The 22,603-nt window shown below is 43.3% G+C and overlaps 1 protein-coding gene across 1 annotated transcript in view; it reads left to right on the top strand.

Annotated features, from left to right (window-relative positions):
• The first annotated feature begins 5,807 nt into the window (after positions 1–5,807).
• The window catches only part of ipo11 (importin 11), a 168,637-nt gene continuing 151,841 nt past the window's right edge, over positions 5,808–22,603 (top strand). Inside the window, exons 1-3 of the mRNA XM_080003867.1 lie at positions 5,808–5,948; positions 14,751–14,851; positions 18,845–18,917. Coding sequence (XP_079859993.1) covers positions 5,811–5,948; positions 14,751–14,851; positions 18,845–18,917 — 312 coding nt within the window. The 5' untranslated portion in view covers positions 5,808–5,810. The remainder of the gene's footprint in view (positions 5,949–14,750; positions 14,852–18,844; positions 18,918–22,603) is intronic.

Below are 22,603 nucleotides of genomic sequence, written 5' to 3'. Positions count from 1 at the left end.
ACGTGTTTTTGTAATTTATGTGTGTTTCGTCATGTATGTCATTGCTGCTGCAACACTGGAATTTATCTTTGGGGATTAATAAAGTATCTTAATCTTTATCCTTATATATGTATATATATATATCTTTATATACAAAATAGATAATAGATATACATCTACATAAACATATACACATGTATACATATACATATACATGGAGAAATTGCTAAAAAGTTAATTATTTCACATTAATTAATCGGGAAAAGAATATATATATACACAGATTTCTTCAATATACATAAATGGGAATCGCAGCGCAGGAGACGCGTCCCTCCATTCATTCTGACATGGCCAGCGGTGGGTGACGTCATCAACGCGCGCCCACTGTTTTGCCGCGCCACACCGAGCAGCGTGTTTCCGCCCACGGTGCCGCCGCTACGAGCACGGTTCGCTTCTCCACCGCGGTGTCCCTTTCCGAGGTGAGTCCGCCGCCACCCTCCCCGCGTCCCGGCGCCGTTTGGCTCCCCGCGGGGGAGTGGCGCGTTCCCAGCGGCGGCGGGTGACGCAGATGCCCGTTCGGTCCCCCCGGTCCCCCCGGTTCCCCCCTCCCCCCCAGGGCGGCGTTAGCTTGCTACAGAGCCGTGAGCTAGCTCAGGTGAGGGTTAGGGTTCGAAGCCGAGCTGCTCAGAGCTCCCCTTGTCCCCGGATCCGAAACACTTTTTTTTTTTTTTTTTTTAACTCAAAACTATGCTATTGGCGTCAAGTACGTTTCAGTTTAAGGCACGGTAAATATTATTATAGAATACTATATTCTATTGCAGATCACATTCCCCTGCGCCTTCCGTTGCCATATTGCCATTTTATTCAGACAGTGAAGCTACAAGCAACAGCTGGCTTGTGGCGCTAGCTAACTGTTTTCAGCATCTGTTTATTGGGCCGAGGACATTTTCACCTCCGAGGAGTCTTGTCTCGGGAAGGGTCGGCGCGTTATAGTTCAGGCAGGAGAATAGCATAAAACATGCTTTAACAGTTGAACACATACAATACAGGCAAAATGTATCCTAATGCACCATGTAAAGATAAATTACGATCGAGTCTGTGTAGGGGCAGTGCGAAGTATTGACTGACAATAAATATTAATATAGTTGTTTAGTTCTGTGCTGAATAATGTGCAGAGCCTTATGGAAACAGCTAATTGCTAGATAGCATCGTTTTTTATAATATATATGACATTGCACAGCTCTTGCACAGGTTGTTGTTGTGTGTAGGCGTGTCGGTATGTTGTTCTGTGTCCAGTGCCTGGGGTGGGGTGGGGTGGGGTGTTGGATGTTTTAAGTATCTCATAGATGACCTTTCACTCACAGTTTTATTGTGTTCAACAGTGGTCTGTGATTGCTTCGGATATTGACAGATTAATTAGAATCTTTATTGTCCCCCAGGGGAAATTGTGTTCCAGTGTTGTCACACACTGGCAATACCAATAATGCAATAACAATCACCACATGTAAGACAGATCACATTCCAATATAAAACAGGCTAAAAATAAGAAAAATACATTACATGATAACTTGGGATGTATCGATATACTGGGAACATGTAGAAGTTCATACTGATATTATTGATTATTCGTATTACCAATGTAAAACTATAAAAATCTTTTTGAGTACGGAGTCAGCACCTCAAATAAAAAAAAAATAGTGCAGTGCCCATTCAATATATGCCTGTTTGTGAAAAACAGCAGGGAAATACACTCATTCTCATGGGAAAAACACATTTAAGTCACACTTTTACATAAACTTGCTTTTTGCTTGTTTATTCAAAGTTTATAAATATTACACTTGTTGCCTGTCCGCTGTTGGGAATAGGCCGATTGCTTTCGAGTGATTTGCGAGTTTGAAGAAATTGTTCAAAAAACAGGTTCAAAACAAACAACTCTTTTGACTGACTCAGGAGTGAAGAAGTCTCGTCTCCACTAACTTGTTCACTGACTCACTTCTTCTACCTGTTACAAGCTAGACAACGTGCCACTTACACTATAGTGCAACTCTTACATTAACTGTATTTGGGGTTATGTATCACAATATTTACCGTATTAACCTAGCCCTCTGAGAAAAGACACCACTTTGGCACATATTTCAACTCAGTACTCGCTCAGTCCGGAGCCTGCGCCCTGCCCTGAGCTGATTGGTCTGACGCAGGCTGCAGGAATCACTCACATTGTCACCGGACATTGTCCGTAGTTGCCCTGTCACACATGTAGCACACAACCAGAGATTGTCTGTGTCAGATGCGTTTACACCTACTGGAAATACTGCATTTGGTTTAGGTGAGGGGTGGAGCCTGGGTAGAGACTGCAGATTGCAGGATGTGATGCAATAACGTTGCAAAGTTTTACAGAACACCCAAGATGCTGGACTAGGCTACCGACTTTTCAATAATTGTGTGACTTTTTGCTTTGATGCTCCATGTAGTTGGACGTATCTGCAATATAAACAAAAGAGTGGAAAGGAATATAAAGGAAAGCAGAAAGGCATACGAAAAGCAGCTACGTTCCGTGCACAAAGATCAGAGGTAAGCAACTGGCGCAACTGGTCATCAACACCTGACGACCCCACTTGCTCGCTGTGAATCCTCCGGACAATCACCTGCTCTGTTCACACATACCGCTCAATCGTACATTATGCAGACTTTGTGCTAGAGTGCTGGCTGGGTAAAGTCTGTTAAATGTCCGGTCCAGACTCGGCAATTTGCGTTCACACATACAGCTCCTCTGGGTAATTTCCGGGTTGCAGTGCATGTGTGAAAGCAGCTTAGTAAGTGATTCGCAACCCAATCCAGTTCTCGCTCTCCCAGCCTGCTTCCTGTTCTAAGTGCAAGGTCTGACGAGGGCAGCACAAAATCACTCACTAACCCACATGTTTCATGCCACTGAGATGGTCCGTAACCATCCATGAATTAAAATCTTTCCCATTTTAGGAGTTTACTACTACTCGATTCTGATTTTGAACAATCATGATATTCAACAGTGTGTAATTTCTGATTAGCAGACTGTGTTGCTATGGATGTCATTCTGATCATAGATCTGTGGGACTGACTGACTCATACCTGTCAACATCTGATTTGAAAATAAGGACAATTTTACTGCCCCAGTGGCATACCGTTGGCGCGCAGGGGGGTAAAGGTGTGGTCTCCATTACGCACAGTGTTTTATTCTGTTTCATTCAATTCCAGTAATTTCATATACAATAAAAACACACTGTTATTATTGGTTTTGTTGGTGAAAGGGGGAGCGGGGATGCACAGCGGATTGTGCAGTGGTCAGCAGAGTGGAGATCAGTGGCCACGATGGAAGTCTCTGGTGTGCATGCACTGGGGCCGGTGGTGATTCCCCTAGCTTTGGGTGACTGATTTTGGGACTCGAGTGACTCAAAAACCCCACTCTCTTTAGTGAGTGACTCATTCAAACTCGAGTCAGTAAAAAGACTAAAACCTCCCATCACTGTTGCTTTCACGGAAGCCCTAACCCCCGCTGGCTTGCTGTTTCCCACGGGAAGCCCTGCCCCCTTCTGTTCGCTGTTTATTGCAAGTTTATTAATATTACACGTGTCAGGTGTCTAAATTGCACCAAATTCGATGCTGCACGTCCTTGGGTTCCCAGGAATACACCCGCCAACTGTGAAGTAGATCAGATAAACGGTTGTCCAGATAAGGACATGCATACATACAGACAGAGATTCCTTCCTTTATAGTCAGAAGATCAAAAGATGTGTGGTTATCACAACTGGTGCCAAAAACATTGTACTGTTGTCCGGCCAATGTATTCTTTACTGGTTTAGTGCATACTATTATTTTGTGGTTGTTTCCTCTGAAAGTTTGCGAAGCAATAAAAATATGTGAAGCAAAATACCTACTAGATTATAATTACATATTACTAACTAAAATCCATCTGCTTGTGACTGCTGCTTACTTTCTAAAATTATCTCATCAGCCTTATATTCTAGTCAGAGTCAAGTTTGTATGCAGACACCACTCAGACAGGCGCAGGAAAACTTGCCCCCCAAAAAATAAAGGGAAAAGCAAATAATTTCCAGGCATAAATCAGACAAGTATGCTTGATTGAAGTGTTGACATTTCTGCAAACCTCAACCGCTCCCTTCCCTCGTCCCAGTGATGCATACCGTCATTGTGAGTGATGGGGAGGAGGATTGCTTTTCAGATTGGTTTCCAAAAACCCTTCCGCTGGCATATAATGCTGCAAAAGCATTCCCTGCATCCTCAATTCTTTAGGGCCATGTTTCATCCCTACGTGGCAGCTGTGCTCCTTCCATGAGCTCCTTTATTGCTCCCTTACTTGGCTTCCTTATTGCTCCCTTACAGACTAGCCAACCCCCCAAATCATGTACCATCTATTCAATGGTAAGTTATATAATTTAGCACTAGTATGAGCCCAGCCTCATCCTCTACAATGATTGCCTCCGTTCAGCCAGAGATGGTGCACTCCCTATGGCTTGGTTACTTGTGAAGCTTTGTCACGCCGTCTTCTGCCTTACATTAGAGCTTCAAAGAGAACACAGCTACAATAACAGCTACTACAGAATAAAGGAGTTTCATGCAAACATGTCACTAGAACATCGCTCTGCATAATGGGAATGTTTGGGTTCAATTGATGAGATGAAAGAGACACGTTTGTGAGCGATTTCTCTGAGTTTTGGGGTGTTCTTTTATTCCCTCCCGGCCTCCATTTAGACCAACTTTTGAAACGTATTAAGTTTCTGCCTCGCTCTTGGTTAGATAGATTTGAACAGCCAGCATAGGGCATTTAAATGTGCAAATATGATAAATATATCATAGTATAAAATATGATGAATATATAATAAATAGGTTTCAATAGTCGCTTAGCGTATGTGTGTGTGACCCTCCACTTACGCCCGTCAAATATAAATGTACATGCACATGTAGGTAAAAAAAAAAAAACCAGGGTGAAATGTTTGACGGTGGCCGCTAGATGGCAGCCTTGATGAATTGAACTGTTTGCAATTCTTTACGCTTCACATGCAGTGGACGGTGCTCTGTAGAGTCTTGTGCATGCATAGAGAAGCTGGGCTGTTTGTGAAAAGACTCTCTCGTATCTCAGAAACTGCTTTGTGTATTTTGGGAAGATAAAGCAGTTTTTCTTTCAACTGCTGTATCTGGACACTGTTCGATGACAGCCTTTAAATTATTGAAACTTACCTAGAGTTTTCATGTAGATGTTCTCTGCAACTATCAAACATATTTCACAGCCAAAGAGATTGTTTGAGAATATTTTTAACAGTGCAAAGAAGTGATTGTACCTGCACCCACGGGAGGGTTTAGGGAACAGAATGTTCAGGCTTTTTGAAGAAGGTTTTCACAGTTTTATTTGAGGCTTTATTTGAGACTCGAAGAAGTAATCACATTTCAAACTGAAAACTATGTACTTTCACAGTTTTCCAGTGATTTATCTGGGATCTTAAACTATCTGACATACACCATTTTTATTCATGTATTAATGGGAAGTTACAACCTGCTAGGCGAGCCTTCTAATGTCAGAGTCAGATTGGCTTTTTCATTAGTTGTCACACTGACATTGATTTTAGGGAATTTTTTTTCTCTGCCATCTCTAAGGTGGCAGAGAAAAGGTTGTTGAAGGTAGACGAAAAGTAAACTCATGATCCATTGCACTCCCCTTGCCTTAAAGCTATAGGTATGAGGTAAAAGTATGAGGGTTTTGGATCCTAGTAGTTTGCCTTTAATGAGTGTTACTATTTGAAAATAGTAACACTCCTTCTCCTCCTCTCAGGTATCCAGCCATGGATATAGACAGTGCCAGTTCTGTGGTGCTGCAGGCGCTGACCCAGGCCACCAGCCAGGACACGGCGGTGCTGAAGCCTGCAGAGGAACAGCTCCGACAGTGGGAGACCCAGCCAGGCTTCTACTCTGTTCTCCTGGTAAGAGACTTTACCACACGTTGTCAGCTGATCCTTGTGAATCCGATGGCTATCTCACGCCATTATAGCCCCTTTCCCAATCCACTGGCAATGTTCTGTGTTGGCGTCTTGTGGGAAAGGGATTGGGTGTTGATGTTCCGTAAGAGTCATTCTGCAAATTTCCCCACTCTCTAACTAATATAATCTCCGGGAAAATGCCTGTACGGCTGTGAATGGAAGTGTGTGGGAATGGAAGCAGTAACATTGCCATAATGTTGGGGTGGAGCCGAATCCCAATAAAGCACAAATAGGGGGTTTTTACATATATTTATTTTATACAACAAATTTGTGTTTTTCGGGAAGAAGAAAAAACAGTCCAATTCAACTGTAGAGCTCAGCTGCAAAGACGAGAAACTGAATCACGTCCAGTCTCTATGGGGACAGGTGATTTTATTCTTAAATTGAATAATTTTTCTTCTTAAAAATGCCACTCAGTTCCAAAGCGTGTCTTTTACAGTTAGGCATGCGGTACGACCGTGGGGGCACATCGGGCAGAAGCGCTTCGCCTGCCCGCCAGCTGCACCGCAGCGCAGAGCCGGAGGGAATGAGAACAGGTGGAACAGGTGGAGAACGTTTCTATCTCCGGAGGCAGAGAGTGGCGGACAGACTGAACATGATCACACTGGTTTAATAACTTTGGGTTTGGAGTTACTGCGTCTGAGGGGGCTCTGACAGCGGAGGGAACCGAGACCGTCCGGGAGGAGCGGGGGAGGCGGGGAGGGAAGCGCTGGTCAAAAAACAAAACCGATTCTGTTGCCTCGTCTGGCGTGATATCAAACACCTCTCACGCGAGCATTACGTCCTGTGTCTGTAGCAGTCGTCTATGGGGGAACAGACCATACAGAACTTTTCCGTAAAGGAGGCCTACGTGGGAATGACTACCTACTGCCTTTGCCGGATATTTTTTATCCAGCGATGTTTTTAATTCCATGTGGGAAAAGGGCTTTTGATATATCCTTAGAAATGAAATGTCAATAAATGCCACTTCAAGGCATCCGCCATATACACCGCGTTCCAAATGATTATACAAATTGGAATTAAGTGTCCTAAACATTTCATTTTTTGTTTTTTTTATTTAAACTCATGGATGGTATTGTGTCTCAGGCCTCTTTGGATCACTGAAATCAATTTCAGACACCTGTGATAATTAGTTTGCCAGGTGAGCCCAATTAAAGGAAAACTACTAAAGAAGGACGTTCCACATTATTAAGCAGGCCACAGGTTTCAAACAATATGGGAAAGAAAAAGGATCACTCTGCTGCCGAAAAGCCTCAAATAGTGCAATGCCTTGGACAAGGTATGAAAACATTAGATATTTCACAAAAATGTAATCGTGATCATCGTACTGTGAAGAGATTTGTGGCTGATTCAGAGCAGAGTGGGTTGGTGCAGATAAAGGCATAATGAGGAAGGTTTCTGCCAGACAAATTCATGGGATTAAGAGAGCAGCTGCTAAAATGCTGTTACAAAGCAGCAAACAGGTATTTGACTCTGCTGTTGCCTCTGGAGTCCCGCGAAGCTCAAGGTGGAGGATCCTCCAGAGGCTTGCAGTTGTGCATAAATCTACTATTGGGCCCCCCCTAACCAATGCTCACAAGCAGAAACGGTTGCAGGGGGCCCAGAAATACATGAAGACTCATTTTCAAACAGTCTTGTTTACTGATGAGTGCCGTGCAACCCTGGATGGTCCAGGTGGATGGAGGAGTGGATGGTTGGTGGATGGCCACCATGTCCCAACAAGGCTGTGATGTCAACAAGTTGGTGGCGGAGTCATATTTTGGGCCAGAATCATGGGGAGAGAGCTGGTAGGCCCCTTTATGGTCCCTGAAGGTGTGAAAATGACCTCGGCAAAGTATATAGAGTTTCTGACTGACTACTTTCTTCCATGGTACAAAAAGAAGAACCGTGCCTTCTGTAGCAAAATCATCTTCATGCATGACAATGCATCATCTCATGCTGCAAACAATACCTCTGTGTCATTGGCTGCTATGGGCATAAAAGGAGAGAAACTCACGGTGTGGCCCCCATCCTCCCCTGACCTCAACCCTATTGAGAACCTTTGGAGCATCTTCAATCAAAGGACCTATGAGGGTGGGAGGCAGTTGGCATCAAAACAGCAGCTCTGGGAGGCTATTCTGACATCCTGCAAAGAAATTCAAGCAGAAACTCCAAAAACTCACAAATTCATGGGTGCAAGAGTTGTGAAGGTGATATCAAAGAATGGGTCCTAGGTTAACATGTAACTTGGCCTGTTAAGATGTTTTTGATTGAAATAGCTTTTGATTTCAGTAAATATGACCTCCTTAAGCTGCAAATTCAACAAATGACCATTTTCAGTTCTTTACAACCTATAAAATGTTTTGAAACTCTGTTGTGCTTAATAATTTGGAACAGTGCATTTTGAGTTTTTTATTTTTTTTGAAAAAAATACTGTTATCATTGGGAGGTTTGTTCAATAACATGCATTTTATACCCCAACGGTTGATGACTTGAAAATTATACTGACTGTCATTTGCATCGACTATTTAGGAAAATCAGAGAAAATATAATTTGCATAATAATTTGGAACGCGTAACTGTGATATAGTTAACATGCCTTTTCACAGCCTTAATGGCTGCATTACAATAATGTGATATAATGTTCAGGTTCATGTTGACTGAAATGGCCCGCTAGGCTATCGTATCTACGAGGCGTGTCACGATTCCGATTTGAAATCGATCGAAATGAGTGTTCGATTTTGAACTTCCAAATCACAAGCAGGTTTGCCCTATGGATTCTAGGATTCTGCCCTATGGTTACCCTATCAGGGCTGTCAAGATCCGCTGGTAAACAAATGCAGTATGCGTCAGGGAATTTGGAGTCCACTGCGGCTCCCGGCTCTGAACCGACTTGGAGTTGGGAGGGCTGCGGTCGGCTCTGGAGGGGTCCGCTGCGCCACATCCCTCAACGCACACTGTACCCGCTCACCTGGCACGAGGGCTGCAGGAGCGAAATTCAAATAGTATCCGAATATTACAAAAAAAAAAACAAACAAGTTCAATATAAGTTCATCCAGTTTGTAACACAGTGAACGCACATTAGAGAGAAATATTCTCAGTAACGTTGTGCGGAGTCCGCATCGGCAGAGACGCACGACGCACCGGCGAGTCTCCCTCTCCTCCGGCGTTTCACTGTGTATACAAGGGAGAGTGCCCCTTTGACCCGAATGTCCAGTGTTTCCACAGATGTAGGGATGAAAGTGGAGAATAAACCCGACCAACCCCAATGGTATGTCCTCTAGTGCCGAGGTTCCCAACCACCGGCTTGTGGACTGTACCGGGCTGTGCTGGGCTGCGGGGTATTTGCCGTCAGTCCATCCGTCGATGCTGGGGGGGGGGGGGGGGGGAGTTTAAATTGACAATCGAGTAGTGACCATAAAATCGAAAAAGTCAAATAGAATTGTGGAATCGGAGAATTGTGACACCCCTAGCATCTGCATTAGAGAGGCTATTGTGAAAGGACTTTTCCCCCTGAAATTAGATTGAAATGGCACGCATTATCTTCACATTATCAGTAGCAAGGTATTTATTCAAAATTTTGTGATTAGGTGCATAACGGATCACAAAACTCACGGTTCGGATCGTATCACGGTTTTGAGTCACGGATCGGATCATTTTCCGATCAACAAAAAAATAAATAAAAGAAACAAAGAGAGACAAATATAACTTTGTGCTTTCCATTTATTCTGTAAAAACACTTTTAGCAAGGAACTTTTGCCTAACGGTCTCAAATGAAAACAACAAACAAGATGTCCAATGTTTGAATAAAATCTTAAAATAAATAAATAAAATAAAATATTCAATACTTGTTCAACTAAAGGGCAATATTAGGCACGCACGATACCTTCTTCCTTTAAACATGGTTGTGAATGAAAAAATATGATTAGATTCGCCCACAGTAACTGAATTTCATTCCAATTAGTTTGTTTGTTTGTTGTTTGTTAGCAAACTAAATTTCATGAAAATCGGATTCAGAATTCAGATTTGTATTTTTTATTTATTTTCTTTTTAGTCATTTTCATGCTTTCAGTGACAGTGCGGAGAGAAAGGGAAGGCAGGGGACAGAGAGAGGGGACGACATGCAGAAAAGGGCCTTGTGCCGGAATCAAACCCGGGTCGTTAAGGCAAATGGTGTGTTCTACCCGGTGAGCCACCGGGGGCGACCCCAGTATTCAGAATTAGACAAGTTACAGTCGAATATGTAGAGAAGTCTGCATCTCTCAATACACATGGTATTTGTTTACCAGCGGCTCTTGACCGCTCCATTATGGCAGACGAGCAGACGCAGAGCGGCGACAAACAGCAGCTCATCCCCAACTTGCCGTAAAGTGGCAGCAAAATAGCGCGACCTACTGTACAGCAATCATTGAGCATCAGAGTAAAAGACAGAACGCAACTGTCTTTATCTTCTTTTCGCTACAACTCTGCATTGAGATTTATGGAATTATTACTTTAAAAAGTAACAGCGGCAGTAATACTGTATTTCACTATAATGGTTAATTTTTGCAATTGGTTCACATGCGAGCCGAACCGTGGGGGGCAACCCGTACGGATCACGGATCACCTTTGTTCTGTTATACCACTAGTTATGATAATTAATTTTGTGAGTATCTTTTTGTCAAAATATTACAGCTAGAGCTGAGCAGTATTGACAAGTCACCCCAGTGTACAGATGTGTACTAGACAGTACCAGACAGTGTCAGTGTTGCATGGACGGTGGTTGTTTGTTTTTTTTAGAGTGAGAAAAGTCTGTAAAACAAAATGGACACGAGAAAGCTGTAAAACCTGAAGCAAATAAATGTTTTCGGAATCAAATTGCACGAGAACCATTGCTGTTTCAGGAGAGTGAGAGACTGAGTACTCACGGTCACATTTCTAAAAATAAAGCGAGAGGAGACCTTCTTAGTGGAGCTGCACCACGTTACACTGGTACATGCTTTAGGTATCGCAACATCTACGAGTACATGAGCATAGTATTGGACCCGATACCTGTATTTTTGCATCCCTAAACCGAAATTGAACGTGGTGTGTGTGGTCCTCCAGACACAGTGGCCTGCTAATAATACTTAATGAGAAGAGAATCCCGCACACTGTCTGAACTTGCAATTAAAATATGTTTATTAAATGAGGCAACGTTTCCCAGAGTTCCCGCTTCTTTGAATATATATATTTTTTTTACCTCTTCTATGCATCTGTCCCTCTAAAATAGGTGTGTGAAGGATCTTGTTTTTTACGGACTGCAAGCGCTTTTTAAATCTTTTTTAACTTATACTGTGCTCACAATCCATGCATACATGCAATCCATAATATAGTAAAAAAATGTATTTTTTTCATCATCGCTGCTCCACACACAAATGAGGGTTTTCACACGTCACATGATAGTATTGCAGTCAAGTGACTAGTCAACAACCTCGTCCTCACCAAGATGGCGGCACGTCAAGATGTGACTGACGTCAGAAGTTCATGGATGTTATGGATTGGATGAACCCACGGACAGCCTGAATAAGATGTGTATTCGGGGCAGTTCCAACAAGGCGTGCTTCAAGTTTCATCCGGATTGGTTCAGTGCTGTTGGTGAGGGTAAGGGTTACCTCACCAAGATGACGCCACGCACAGCGCACATGTGCATGTTGACTGAGCACACAGATCACATGGTAGCAGTTCAATCCAGTGACACACAGATATAGTCTTGATTGGACTTTAACTAAAGGAACATAAGATCCGAGAGATATAACTCTTAACCATACAAAGTTACAAAGTGACTTATTTTGAACTATGAACCTTTATTAAGTTTGATGATAATTAAGTTCAATTATTACCAGACGTCATAAATATACACACTTTTCAGGACCACTGACTCAAACTAGGGTCAGTTCTAGAAAATAAAAACCCAATTATCACTGTCAGTATTTAAAGACATTCCAGAGATATCAATGTATACAAATTTCCTGAATTATAATTACTGGTTACAATAACCATAGGCAATTTCATCATACAAGGAACATGTATTTATTATGTGTTTTAGAATATTTTCATTTGTTTTGTGTTTTTGGGTTCCCTTCCAGATGCCTCAAAGATTTGTTACAATAACAACAAAATGAGGTCTACACATTGTAACGCCACACAATTTATTTCATTATACATCCTCAACAAGTTCAAGTTCAAGAGATTATTTGTCACATACATATACATACGTTCATACATATATGCAGTGAAATGTCATGACACCCGGTGATTACGCACAATAAGCTCTATAAATACTAAAAAATACCAAAATGTGCGTAATTGACACAAGGTGCTCGCGCAGGCAGCCGCAAGGGGAGGCGCCACAATCGCGATTCTGGGTCCTATAATTATATACATACATTATGTACAATTTGTATACTATGTGCATTATGTATACTATGTACACTATGTACATTATGTGCACTATGTACACTATGTTTGTTACAGAAATTAAAGGGTCGCTTTAATCTGCAGTGTGTCAGTTGGTGGTCTTAAATAAAGTGGCAGACAGGCCTTGGTTTTACTTGTACAAGGGTCAGATCAGAGATGTGCTAAGGATCACAATTGAAGTCAGTTAAACCACTTACCTTAGTTTGTTTATTTATAGGTTTATAAAATACATTATTGTGAAGGCAGTTTTCTGTTGATTTACAAAGTGCCATTAAAATAATTCTGTTCCCCAAAATGAATCCACAATTGTGATAAATTATCGTGCTCAGAATATTGACTAAAATAATCGCGATCATCATTTTTTGCCTTAATCATGCATCCCTAAATCAGAATATTATCCGCCATTAGTTGCGGCGTAGGAAACCCACCCACAGCCACAAACACTGCCCGATCATAGAATTACACTGTAACCAGGCCGAAACCAATGAACTCTGCAGTCACAAAACACCCCTGAACAGAGAGTCAAAGCACACTCGTCCATTGAACTTTAACAAAGGGGTGACTGCCCTGTGCCTGTCTATTGTTGTCTGCAGCTATATTTTATTTATTTTTTGTATACTTTATCATTTTATCTGGGGGGTATTAGGTATCCTCTGCATTTGACCCATCCAATACCAAGGAGCAGTGGGCAGCCACATTACAGTGCCTGGGTTCCAGCTCTTTTGCCAGTGTCTTGGTCATGGCCACCGAAAGGTGTATTAATCCCTAAGAAATATGTATTTTGATGGTCAGAGGAAACCGGAGGAAGAACATACAAACTCCACACCGAAGGGTCCTGGGACGGCCGGGATTTGAACCCAGGACCTTTGCTCTGAGGCAATAGTGCTGATGTTTGGGTTGTGCTACAACCCTGGTTTTACAAATGAAGAACGAGAGAGTTCTTACTATGCCTTAAGCTGTCTCTAGACAGCTCCACTGAATAAAGCTTAAAGCCCTTTTAAACCAACCAAGTCTCAACTTGGCCCTGACAGGCTGTGATTAGGCCACTGGGACACCCATCATATGGCCAGCCCCCAGTATATATACTGATATCTGGCCCGCCCCGAGTATATGTACTGGGGGCGGGCCAGATATCAGTATAGTATATCAGTATTATCATTTCTACAGTATTATCAGTATATGTACTGTCATGTTCTCTGACATATTATTCAGCTCTTGAGCGAGCCGGTCAGTGACGCCACTGGTAAGAACTCTCGTTCTTCATTCATGAAACCAGGGTGGTAGCACAAACCAAACTTTTTACTTTCAAACTTGAGTTCTTACTATGCCATATTGTATACCCACCACCCTCACTGACCGCGAGGTCAGAACCGATGTGTCCTATGCAAGACCCCAAAGGCAGAGACATTGACCCCCGCCTCCAGGTAGTCCTTTCCAAGGACCAACTGGCAGATGTGACCTCAAACCCCAATTTCAGCATATAAGAACCCATTCATAGGGTGGGGAAGTAAATTACGTTGCTGATTTCGGAGTCAGTGACCACACCTGCGGATGTAGACGGCGCGTGCCCTCCATGAACCTGTATGCCAAAGTGTGACTGCCCGGTGGCTTGCCATCGACTCCATTATGACAGGTCGATATTGCGGCCATGTATACCTTGAGGGTGGACGGTGCCCAGCCTTTGTGCCATGGCATCGTGACCCAACAGTTAGGGTCGTCATTCTGAATGGAGCACCACAGAGAACAATAGGTGGTCTCCCATGAAGCGACCAGATTCATGGGACCAAAATATACACTAAAATATACACTGAGTGGATCTGTGCACTCGTGGAATCAATCATATTCTGCTTCTGAAACAAACTGAAAAACAGGGAACTAATTGGTATTCCATATTCAATTGAAAAAGAGAAATTTAAACTGGGAATTAAATGATTATCCATTTGGCTAATGGATTAATGGATAAGTCTAAGTCTAAGTCTTTTATAGCCCATTTCTGTTTAAGCCTGATCATTTTAGCTCTTGTTTTATCGTGATATAATAATAAGGAGCAAAGAAATTGACACCACCTAAATGACTCATCATAATATTAGATTTCAATCTCCATCCTGTAATAATATTATTATTATTATTATTATTATAATTGTTATTATATTTATATATTTTTTTGTGCTTTCCAGGAAAGCTACACTTGCTCTAAATAAAGTAAATAAAGAGCTCTGCCTGTCGAACATCATGAAACGGCAGCAATCCCTGACACATCACGGTTTTATTCTCAAATGTTTTCTTGGTGTTTGTTGTTAAGCCCATTTTGATCTTGTTTTCCTTTCAGAATATCTTCAACAACCACATGCTGGACGTGAACGTCCGGTGGCTGGCCGTGCTCTACTTCAAAAACGGCATTGACCGATACTGGAGGAGAGTGGCCCCTCAGTAAGTCCCTCTCAGCATCTCTCCATCTCCTGCTTGTTTCCTCCCATTCGCTGTCTCCTTCACACTCCCCTTCACTCTTTCTGTCTTTCTCTTTCTCTCTCTCTCACTCTTTGTGAGTTTTGCCATTCAGCTCTCATATCCTTTAGCAAGTTTCCCCCGAAAAAAGATTTCCGTCCTTTCCTTTTTATTACCCTTATTACGTTCTATCTTTAGTACCTCCCTCCCATTTTCCTTTTTGTAAATTCTTAACTTGCTGCCGCCCCCCCCCCCCTCTTCTCCTTTACTTCTGCCCTCTTTTGTTACCCCTGTTCATCCTCTTATTATTCTAATCGCTCTAGCCTCTTGGTACCTAATTTGTACTTTCAATCTATTCTTTTGTACGTCTGTTTGGATTAGACTGACACATCAGCTCTGAGGTTTATTTAAAGCTGCAGCCGTCTTTCGGTTGCCGAGCAGCGGCTTTCACTAGAGTTGGATTTGAATAGAACATTTGCCCTCAGATTCGCTGGAGAGCTGCACTTTAGCCCTTCTTTGGCCACTTTAACTTACTGCCTTCCTTTCTTTTCTCCTTGTACTTTTTTTCCTCAACTTTTCGGCTTCTTCCTAAGTTACGTCTTAATTTTAAAATTGTTTGGTAGGGATGAGTTACAACTGCTGTTAAAGCAGCGGTTTAAGGGGGATTGTCCTTAGTCCTACCTTTGGACCACAGACTTGTGTCCATGTCTGAGTAATCAAACTACTAATTTAAAGATTATAAATCCATAAAATTTAGTTTTAAAAATGTTTGTAGTTGTCATAATTGACGGTCAAATTTTAATACTTACAATCAAAACAAATATCGTTTTAGGTATTGTTAAAATTTATTTTTAATGCCTGAACTTCAGAATTCTTATGTGCCCTCTCCATCATTTCCTCCTTCAGCTATTGTTAACATAATTTATATTCAAATGTATTATTATTATTATTATTATTAGATATCGTTTTGGCATATTTTGAATGATACATTTTGAAATGCTTACCGTATTTTCCGCACGTGTTCACAATAACTCTCAACAATGTTCAGACGTTAATGAGCGTATTCATAATAACTCCCAACTATGTTCAGTTGTAACACGTAAAAAAAAAACAGTCTGATACCGCTAAATCAAACGTTGGCGTATTCACAATAACTCTCAAAATTGTTCAGTTATAACACGTAAGATACAACACAATACACTCACTTTGTCAGTTCATTCCTCGTCCACAAATCCCTCAAATTCTTCATCTTCAGTGTCCGAGTTTAACAGTTGGGCGATTACGGCATCCAGCATGCCCGGATCCCTCTCGTCATTATCCGAGTCAGTGTCGTTGCTGTTACCTGGGAGTTCAGTGATGATTCCTGGACCCTGTTTTCTCCACAGTGCGGTTCACGGGGATATCAAAGGTGAGGGGAACCTCGTCCATGTTGGTGATGTGCTCTGGCCGGATCTTCTTTTCAGTGATCTTGTTTTTGCAGTATGCACGGAAAGTGCCCAGCTTTTCTTCGTAATCCTTTGGCAGTTGCTGCGAGACGGTAGTTCGTGTGCGGATGGAGAGATTACGTCTTTTCATAAAACGAAAGCACCAAGAAGGAACGCCTCGAAAGTCATTGATATTCATGTCCCGTGCCGACGCTGTTGCCTTCAGTCGAATAGAGACTGTAGAGACGCTTCTACCTGCCGCTCTCTGTTCAATAACCCACTGTTCAATTTTGTCCTCTAACTGTGGCCATCTCGCTTCGTTCCCTCGGAAACTCTGTGTGGTCTTCTTTACTTGGCGCAGGTCATCTTCTTGCTTCCTCTACTTCTGTACCATTGATTCATTAATGTTGAATTCTCTCGCAGCTGCTCTATTCCCATGTTCTACTGCGTGACTGATTTCCTTGAGTTTGAAGTCCGCGTCGTAAGCGTGTCTCTTGACATGGGCCATTTTGGGGTCCTTATACACACACACTGTAATATTATGGTGAAGCACAGTATGTATTACTCCGCGACGCTCCTGACTACGGTAGCCGTAATGCTGCAAGCGTTGCGGCTTTGTAGTTTACCAAAGTCGTACTAAAACATGTTGACAGAGCGCTGTGTACCAGAAAGGTCAGTAAGCACATCCAGAATTAATCCATATATAAGGCGCTCCGGATTATAAGGCGCACTGTCGTTTTTTGAGAAAAGTAAAGGCTTTAAAGTGCGCCTAATAGTCCGGAAAATACGACAAATTAATGTATGTACTGTATACACAATACTGATAAAAAATCTTTGCAAAGCATATATCCTTTTTGTATTGATATCAAGTTTCTAATTAAACTCACACAAACAAGCCTCAGAAGGTATCTCTTATTACTTTTTGTATTTTCTAAATTGGCCACAAAAGCTCAATGGTTTAGAGAAAAGATATGTGTATAATGTTTGCATCTTGTTATTTCCCAATGACAGCTGTCATTTCAAGAAGCGTGTGCCAGAGAGTGCACGACGCCAAACTAAATTGCGTTACCAAGTACAACCTCAGTGTTACCCCTCTTGCCAACATTGCGTTGTGAATTTGCAACGGTGGCATTCTCTTCTTACGTCAGATGAAATCCCTTTATGCCGCTCGGTGAAGCAAACCGTTTGACAGCTTGTGTTACTTTTCTGCATCTCTCCCACACTCACAGACTCTCTATTGATCACTTGTCATTTTTCACTTTTCAACTCATCTCATAAAGCTGCGGGTGAGACATTGAGCCTCAGCGTAAAATTTAACATTTCAGAGAGTGGCTGCATGCGTCACATGAAAATCTACTGATCGAACCCATAACTTTTGTAAGAACTTTTAAGCCATTTCTCTGGAATTAGATAATGTCAAAACGTTGTACCCTTTTCATACCATTCATTCCTTATTTCTTCACCCTAACCCAACCCCCCCCCCCCCCCCCACACACACACACACACACACACACACACACACACACACACACACACACACACACACACCTCAGTCCTCAAAGGACAAGGTGCACACATGGTAAAACTTGTCAAAATTCATCTTAGGTTAAATTCACCCATCTCCCCCTTTTTTTTTTTTTGTAATTTTGCATCCCCCTTAAAATGCCTCTCTCTACCCTCCACCCAAGGTTATGGGGTGATTAATCCCCTCACTCTTTCCATCCACCACCCCCACCCTCCTTCCTACCTTTCCATCTCTCTCTCTCTCTCTCTCTCTCTCTCTCTCTCGAATTCAGCTCCAGGCAGGGGCAGCGTGACTTTTAGTTTTAATACAACTCTTCATCTCTGACTAACTCATGCTGTCACTCCCCACTGGGAACCTTTACCTTTCAATCCGCCACCTCCTCTCTGCTGGTGAAAAACGTATTCTAATGCGGCTCTTGCTCAAAGCCTTGTAAATGAAAGTGCTGGGGCAGAGTGTAGCCAAAGCCTGCTGCAGGCAGGTTTACATTCAGTGGCAGGCTGGCCCCGTACGATAGCGTTATCCAGGGAGGGAGATCTTCCGCAGCAGCTCAGCATATTCGTATCTTTTCCATATTAAAACTTGCGGTCCAGCTGGGATAGAAATTGTGTTTAAAATCGAGGGTGTCTTGTGGGATATCAACGGCATGCAGCGCTGCCAGTGCAGCTTGCACCCTACTGCTATAAAACTGCTGCACTCCCAACATCGCTTCAAGCGCAATGTGAAATATTGTAGTACCTGCAATCATTAATTTTGCTTGCTATTTCTAGGGGTTGTATTTTAGTTGAGCCGCTTTCTCATTCTCTCTCTCTCTCTCTCTCTCTCTCTCTCTCTCTCTCTCTCTCTCTCTCTCTCTCTCTCTCTCTCTCTCTCTCTCTCTCTCTCTCTCTCTCTCTCTCTCTCTCTCTCTCCTTCAATTGGTCTCTTTTTCTTTCCCCGGTAACCTTCATCTCCTGCCACCCCGAGAGCAATGTCCATATGTTTCAATATTGCGTATAAATGTATTTCTCCATTCTCAAATTGTCTTTGCAGTGCTTTGTCAGAAGAAGAGAAGACGTCATTGCGTGCCGGTCTTATTACAAACTTCAACGAGCCGGTCAACCAGGTTAGTAGCGTTTGCAATCTTGGTTAAAGCCGTAGGTGGCCACATGACCGGTCCCCACACTTCTGAAATGTATTATTCATTTTTAGCTGCCGGTGTTTGAAAAGGCGATTTAACATGTTTTCTTTTAAAGGGTTAACCGTTTGCCCCATTCAACTGGATTTAGGCACAGTTGTTTCTCAAAGCGTCCAACAAGGTTGTGCGGTTATGAATGATCGGATCCAACATTTTAATAAGGCCTTGAAAGCTGATGAACCAATCCTTTAATGTCTATTTTTTCTTTATGATATTGAACTTGAGATAAAACTTGTATAATAAAAAATAATGTAAAAAGTAATGTGATGGGTTAGACTTTGGAGTAGTTGTAAAAGTGTGTGTTCAGGAATTGGGCTCTATCGCATGGACTGCGATCTATTGCTCACGGGACTGATCTTCAGATCACGTTATCCAATCGAAATGCTCATTCATTCCTAAAAGGCAGAGGAAGTTATGCCGCCGCCCTTCCGTCCCACCCCTGCGGGTATATATTGCACCTCGACTTCCACTTCCCCCTCTTCTCTTAATTATCATAAGAAAAATCCCAAATGGAGATATTTCCACGTTTGCTTCACCTCTCAGATCCGACTCATGTGAGTCGGTGTGAATCACCGGCTTGAGTACCGTTCAGTTAGTAGTATATTCTAACATTCATTCATCTCCCTAACTCTTTTTTTCCTTTGCAAAAATAAATAGTCATGACGTCGAGGAGGGAGAAAGGGAGGCAGGGAAAAAGGCAACCGCCATCAGTTCTGTGCCGCGTGCCGGAGTAGGCAGCAGGCCGAGACGGTGCTCCTGAAGGACGCCATGGAGTGTTCGGCCTGCGCCCAGCTCTCCCTGGCTACCGTCAGGAGACGGGTGGTGGGCTGGCGCGAGGTGGACACTCAAGGAGGAACAATGTTCAAGGACTAGCCCACTCCCCTGGCTAGCATTAGCACAGGAGCTGGCCCCGTTTGCGCCGCCACTCATCCTAGTGCTAGCCTGGCTCCCACACCCCCACCAGTCTCCTTCCTGAGTCACATCCCGGAGGAACCGCAGGGGGGTATATGCTTTGAGGCCAAGACGGAGTAGTTCGACTGGAGAGCCACCCTAGCCTCTGGCCAACATCCAGCCTGTCCTCAGCCCCTCCCGAGGCTGCTGGATGCCAAGCTCCTGGAGGTCCCCCACCGCCTGCCTAGAAAGTTGGGCCTGCCACCGCAGCAGTCCCGGACACGGCTGTGTCCATGCTGGATGGGGAATTTTGAGGCCTACCGTCGCGTGTACCGGGTTCAGCAGCTAGGATATCTGACCTTCGCCCCGGTGGAAGGACCAGTCTCTCGCTGCCTCGGCATCCTGGACAGGGCTTCAGCTTGGGGAATTAACCCACGCTCCCCGCTAAGGCGGCCAAACATATGGGGGTGGTGGCCATAAAGGCCTACTTGGCATCCGGGCAGGCCTGCGTCATCATCAACTCCTACGCCTGGGTGCACGAGGGAAACCTAGTGGAGCTGTGGGAGTCTACGGACCTCTACCCCTGCCTCACCCGATGCACGGCCCAAGCTACAGGGCGTAACACGGCACCGCTTCTTGATGCCTGGTGTCCCCCACCAACGCCTTTGGTGATGCTATTATAGCCTCATGACAACCAGGTTCGAGGAGAAGAAGAGCGTAGAGGCGCCCCCCTGCATGACTCCCTCCCAGCGAGGCACTAGGCACGCGGCACGCAGCAGAGGCGACGCTCCAGAGACGGGCAGTCTTGTATGGACCCCACTAAGGGGTTTAGGGACCAGTTGTTTGTGTACTTTGTCACCCAAGCAAAGGGTAGGCTCCTGTCCAAGGCTGGTGGAAGCCATAGACTTGGCCTACTGCAGCCTGTCATTAGAGGCCCCTCAGGGCCTGCAAGCACACTCCACCAGGGGAGTTTCCTCCTCCTTGGCCCTCTTCAGGGGGGCGTTGTTTGAAGATATATTTCGGGCAGCTCTCCACACACACACACACACACGGGCTAAGGTGCACTTTGCACGACGTGTGCTGCTGGCAGAGCTCGGAACACCTGTAGAGTCCGGACGGAGCCTCCTACAGAATAATGCGCCTGTTCTTTTTTTTTTTTTGTTGACCTGTTTTTTATTTTTTTTAATTTAATGAGCATTAAGCTGTCCCTCAGCACACAGCGTGGTGCTCCGTGTAAGTGGACGTATGCGACATATGTGGACGTATGTGCACAAAGTTTTTCTAAAAAATAACACATTTCTGCTGAAACACTGCATATTTTACCAATGTTAATTTTGAGATTCGAACAATTACAAGGCTTGAAGTTAAGTCAATGAGTCCAAATTCCACTGTGACCTAAGGTTTTTCTTTTTACAATTCAATAGTTAAATAAAGATATGTTATTCATATCACCATCATTCAATTCATGCATCAATTCATTTCATTTCATCATAAAACGTATGTTGAGGGTATCCATTTTTGTGTTGGTCATACTATAGAAAGATTTATTGCTTGTATTTATTGAATAATACAGAAGATAAGGAACTTAAAAAAAATTTGTGTAATAAATCGCAATCGCAATATTGGTTGAAAAAATTGCAGTTCCATTCTTTTCCCATATCGTTCAGCCCTACTCCCTCGGGGGATCCCCATACTATCACGTGATGGTATACCGTCCCATGAGTAATAGATCGCAGTCCCTGCGATAGGGAATGATAGGTTGCGTCGGCAACCACGGTTCCCTGAGGATTGGCCAGACCTATTACTGCGCTGCGGTACGGTGCCCTTCCGAGGTGCTCAGCAGCGAAAAGAGGAGTAAGCGGAAATTGCACCGCAATATATACTGATGGTGCGTGTCAGAAGCGCGGTGTCGTCACGTCCTCTGCCAATTTAATCATGTATAGAGTTGGCTAATATTCTGCTTCATTTTGGCTTTATATTATAATTTAGTCCAAGAACAATAACACAGTCTTTACATTAGCCTTTACTCAGCCGTTTTTTTTAATAATACCCATAAAGACACACTTGCGTTGTAAGTAAAGTTGGTGCAATACTTTTCGTTTCTAATAAAAAAAAAAAAAATCAAGAATGAACATGTGCTGACGTTGGTTCATGATGTGCACCTTACTAAACTAGGGACGGACCCCATTCCTTTCCCTGCTCTCAGTTCAATGCCACCACCTAACAAAGGGATCCAACAGTCAAGCATTTTTCAACTAAAGCCATTTGTCCATACGGGTGGTGAATGGTGGAGATCACAGGGCCCCTGAGGGACAGTCACCCTCCAACAGATGGTGTCCATATGGAGAGCAATGACGGCCATTTAAAAGCAATATGTCTCCCTTGTCCATTATACTTGTGCTTGTCAGACCAGACCTCCAGAGGCCTGTCTGTGTGTGCGCAGAGACAGTGTGGATCCCTCTATTTATTACATGGTAGTCCATTATTGGTGAGGGTAATTATAGTTACCAAAATAATTGCGGCAATAATGAGAGTGATTTAAAAAAAGAATACACCGCCTAAAGAGCACATTGAGAGACGCATTGTGTGCGATGAGCACCGGTACATTTAATTTTGTGAGGTGAATCTTGTGAATGGCGTTTTCTTTGTTGAGGTTAGCTGCTCTTTATGGGTTGTTGAAACCAAAGTAGGCCCACATTTTGATTCTAATGGCGGTGCATCTC

Source organism: Zeus faber (assembly GCF_960531495.2).
Source record: "Zeus faber genome assembly, chromosome: 7".
Lineage (NCBI taxonomy): Eukaryota > Metazoa > Chordata > Actinopteri > Zeiformes > Zeidae > Zeus > Zeus faber.
This window is presented reverse-complemented; position numbering and strand designations above follow the sequence as displayed.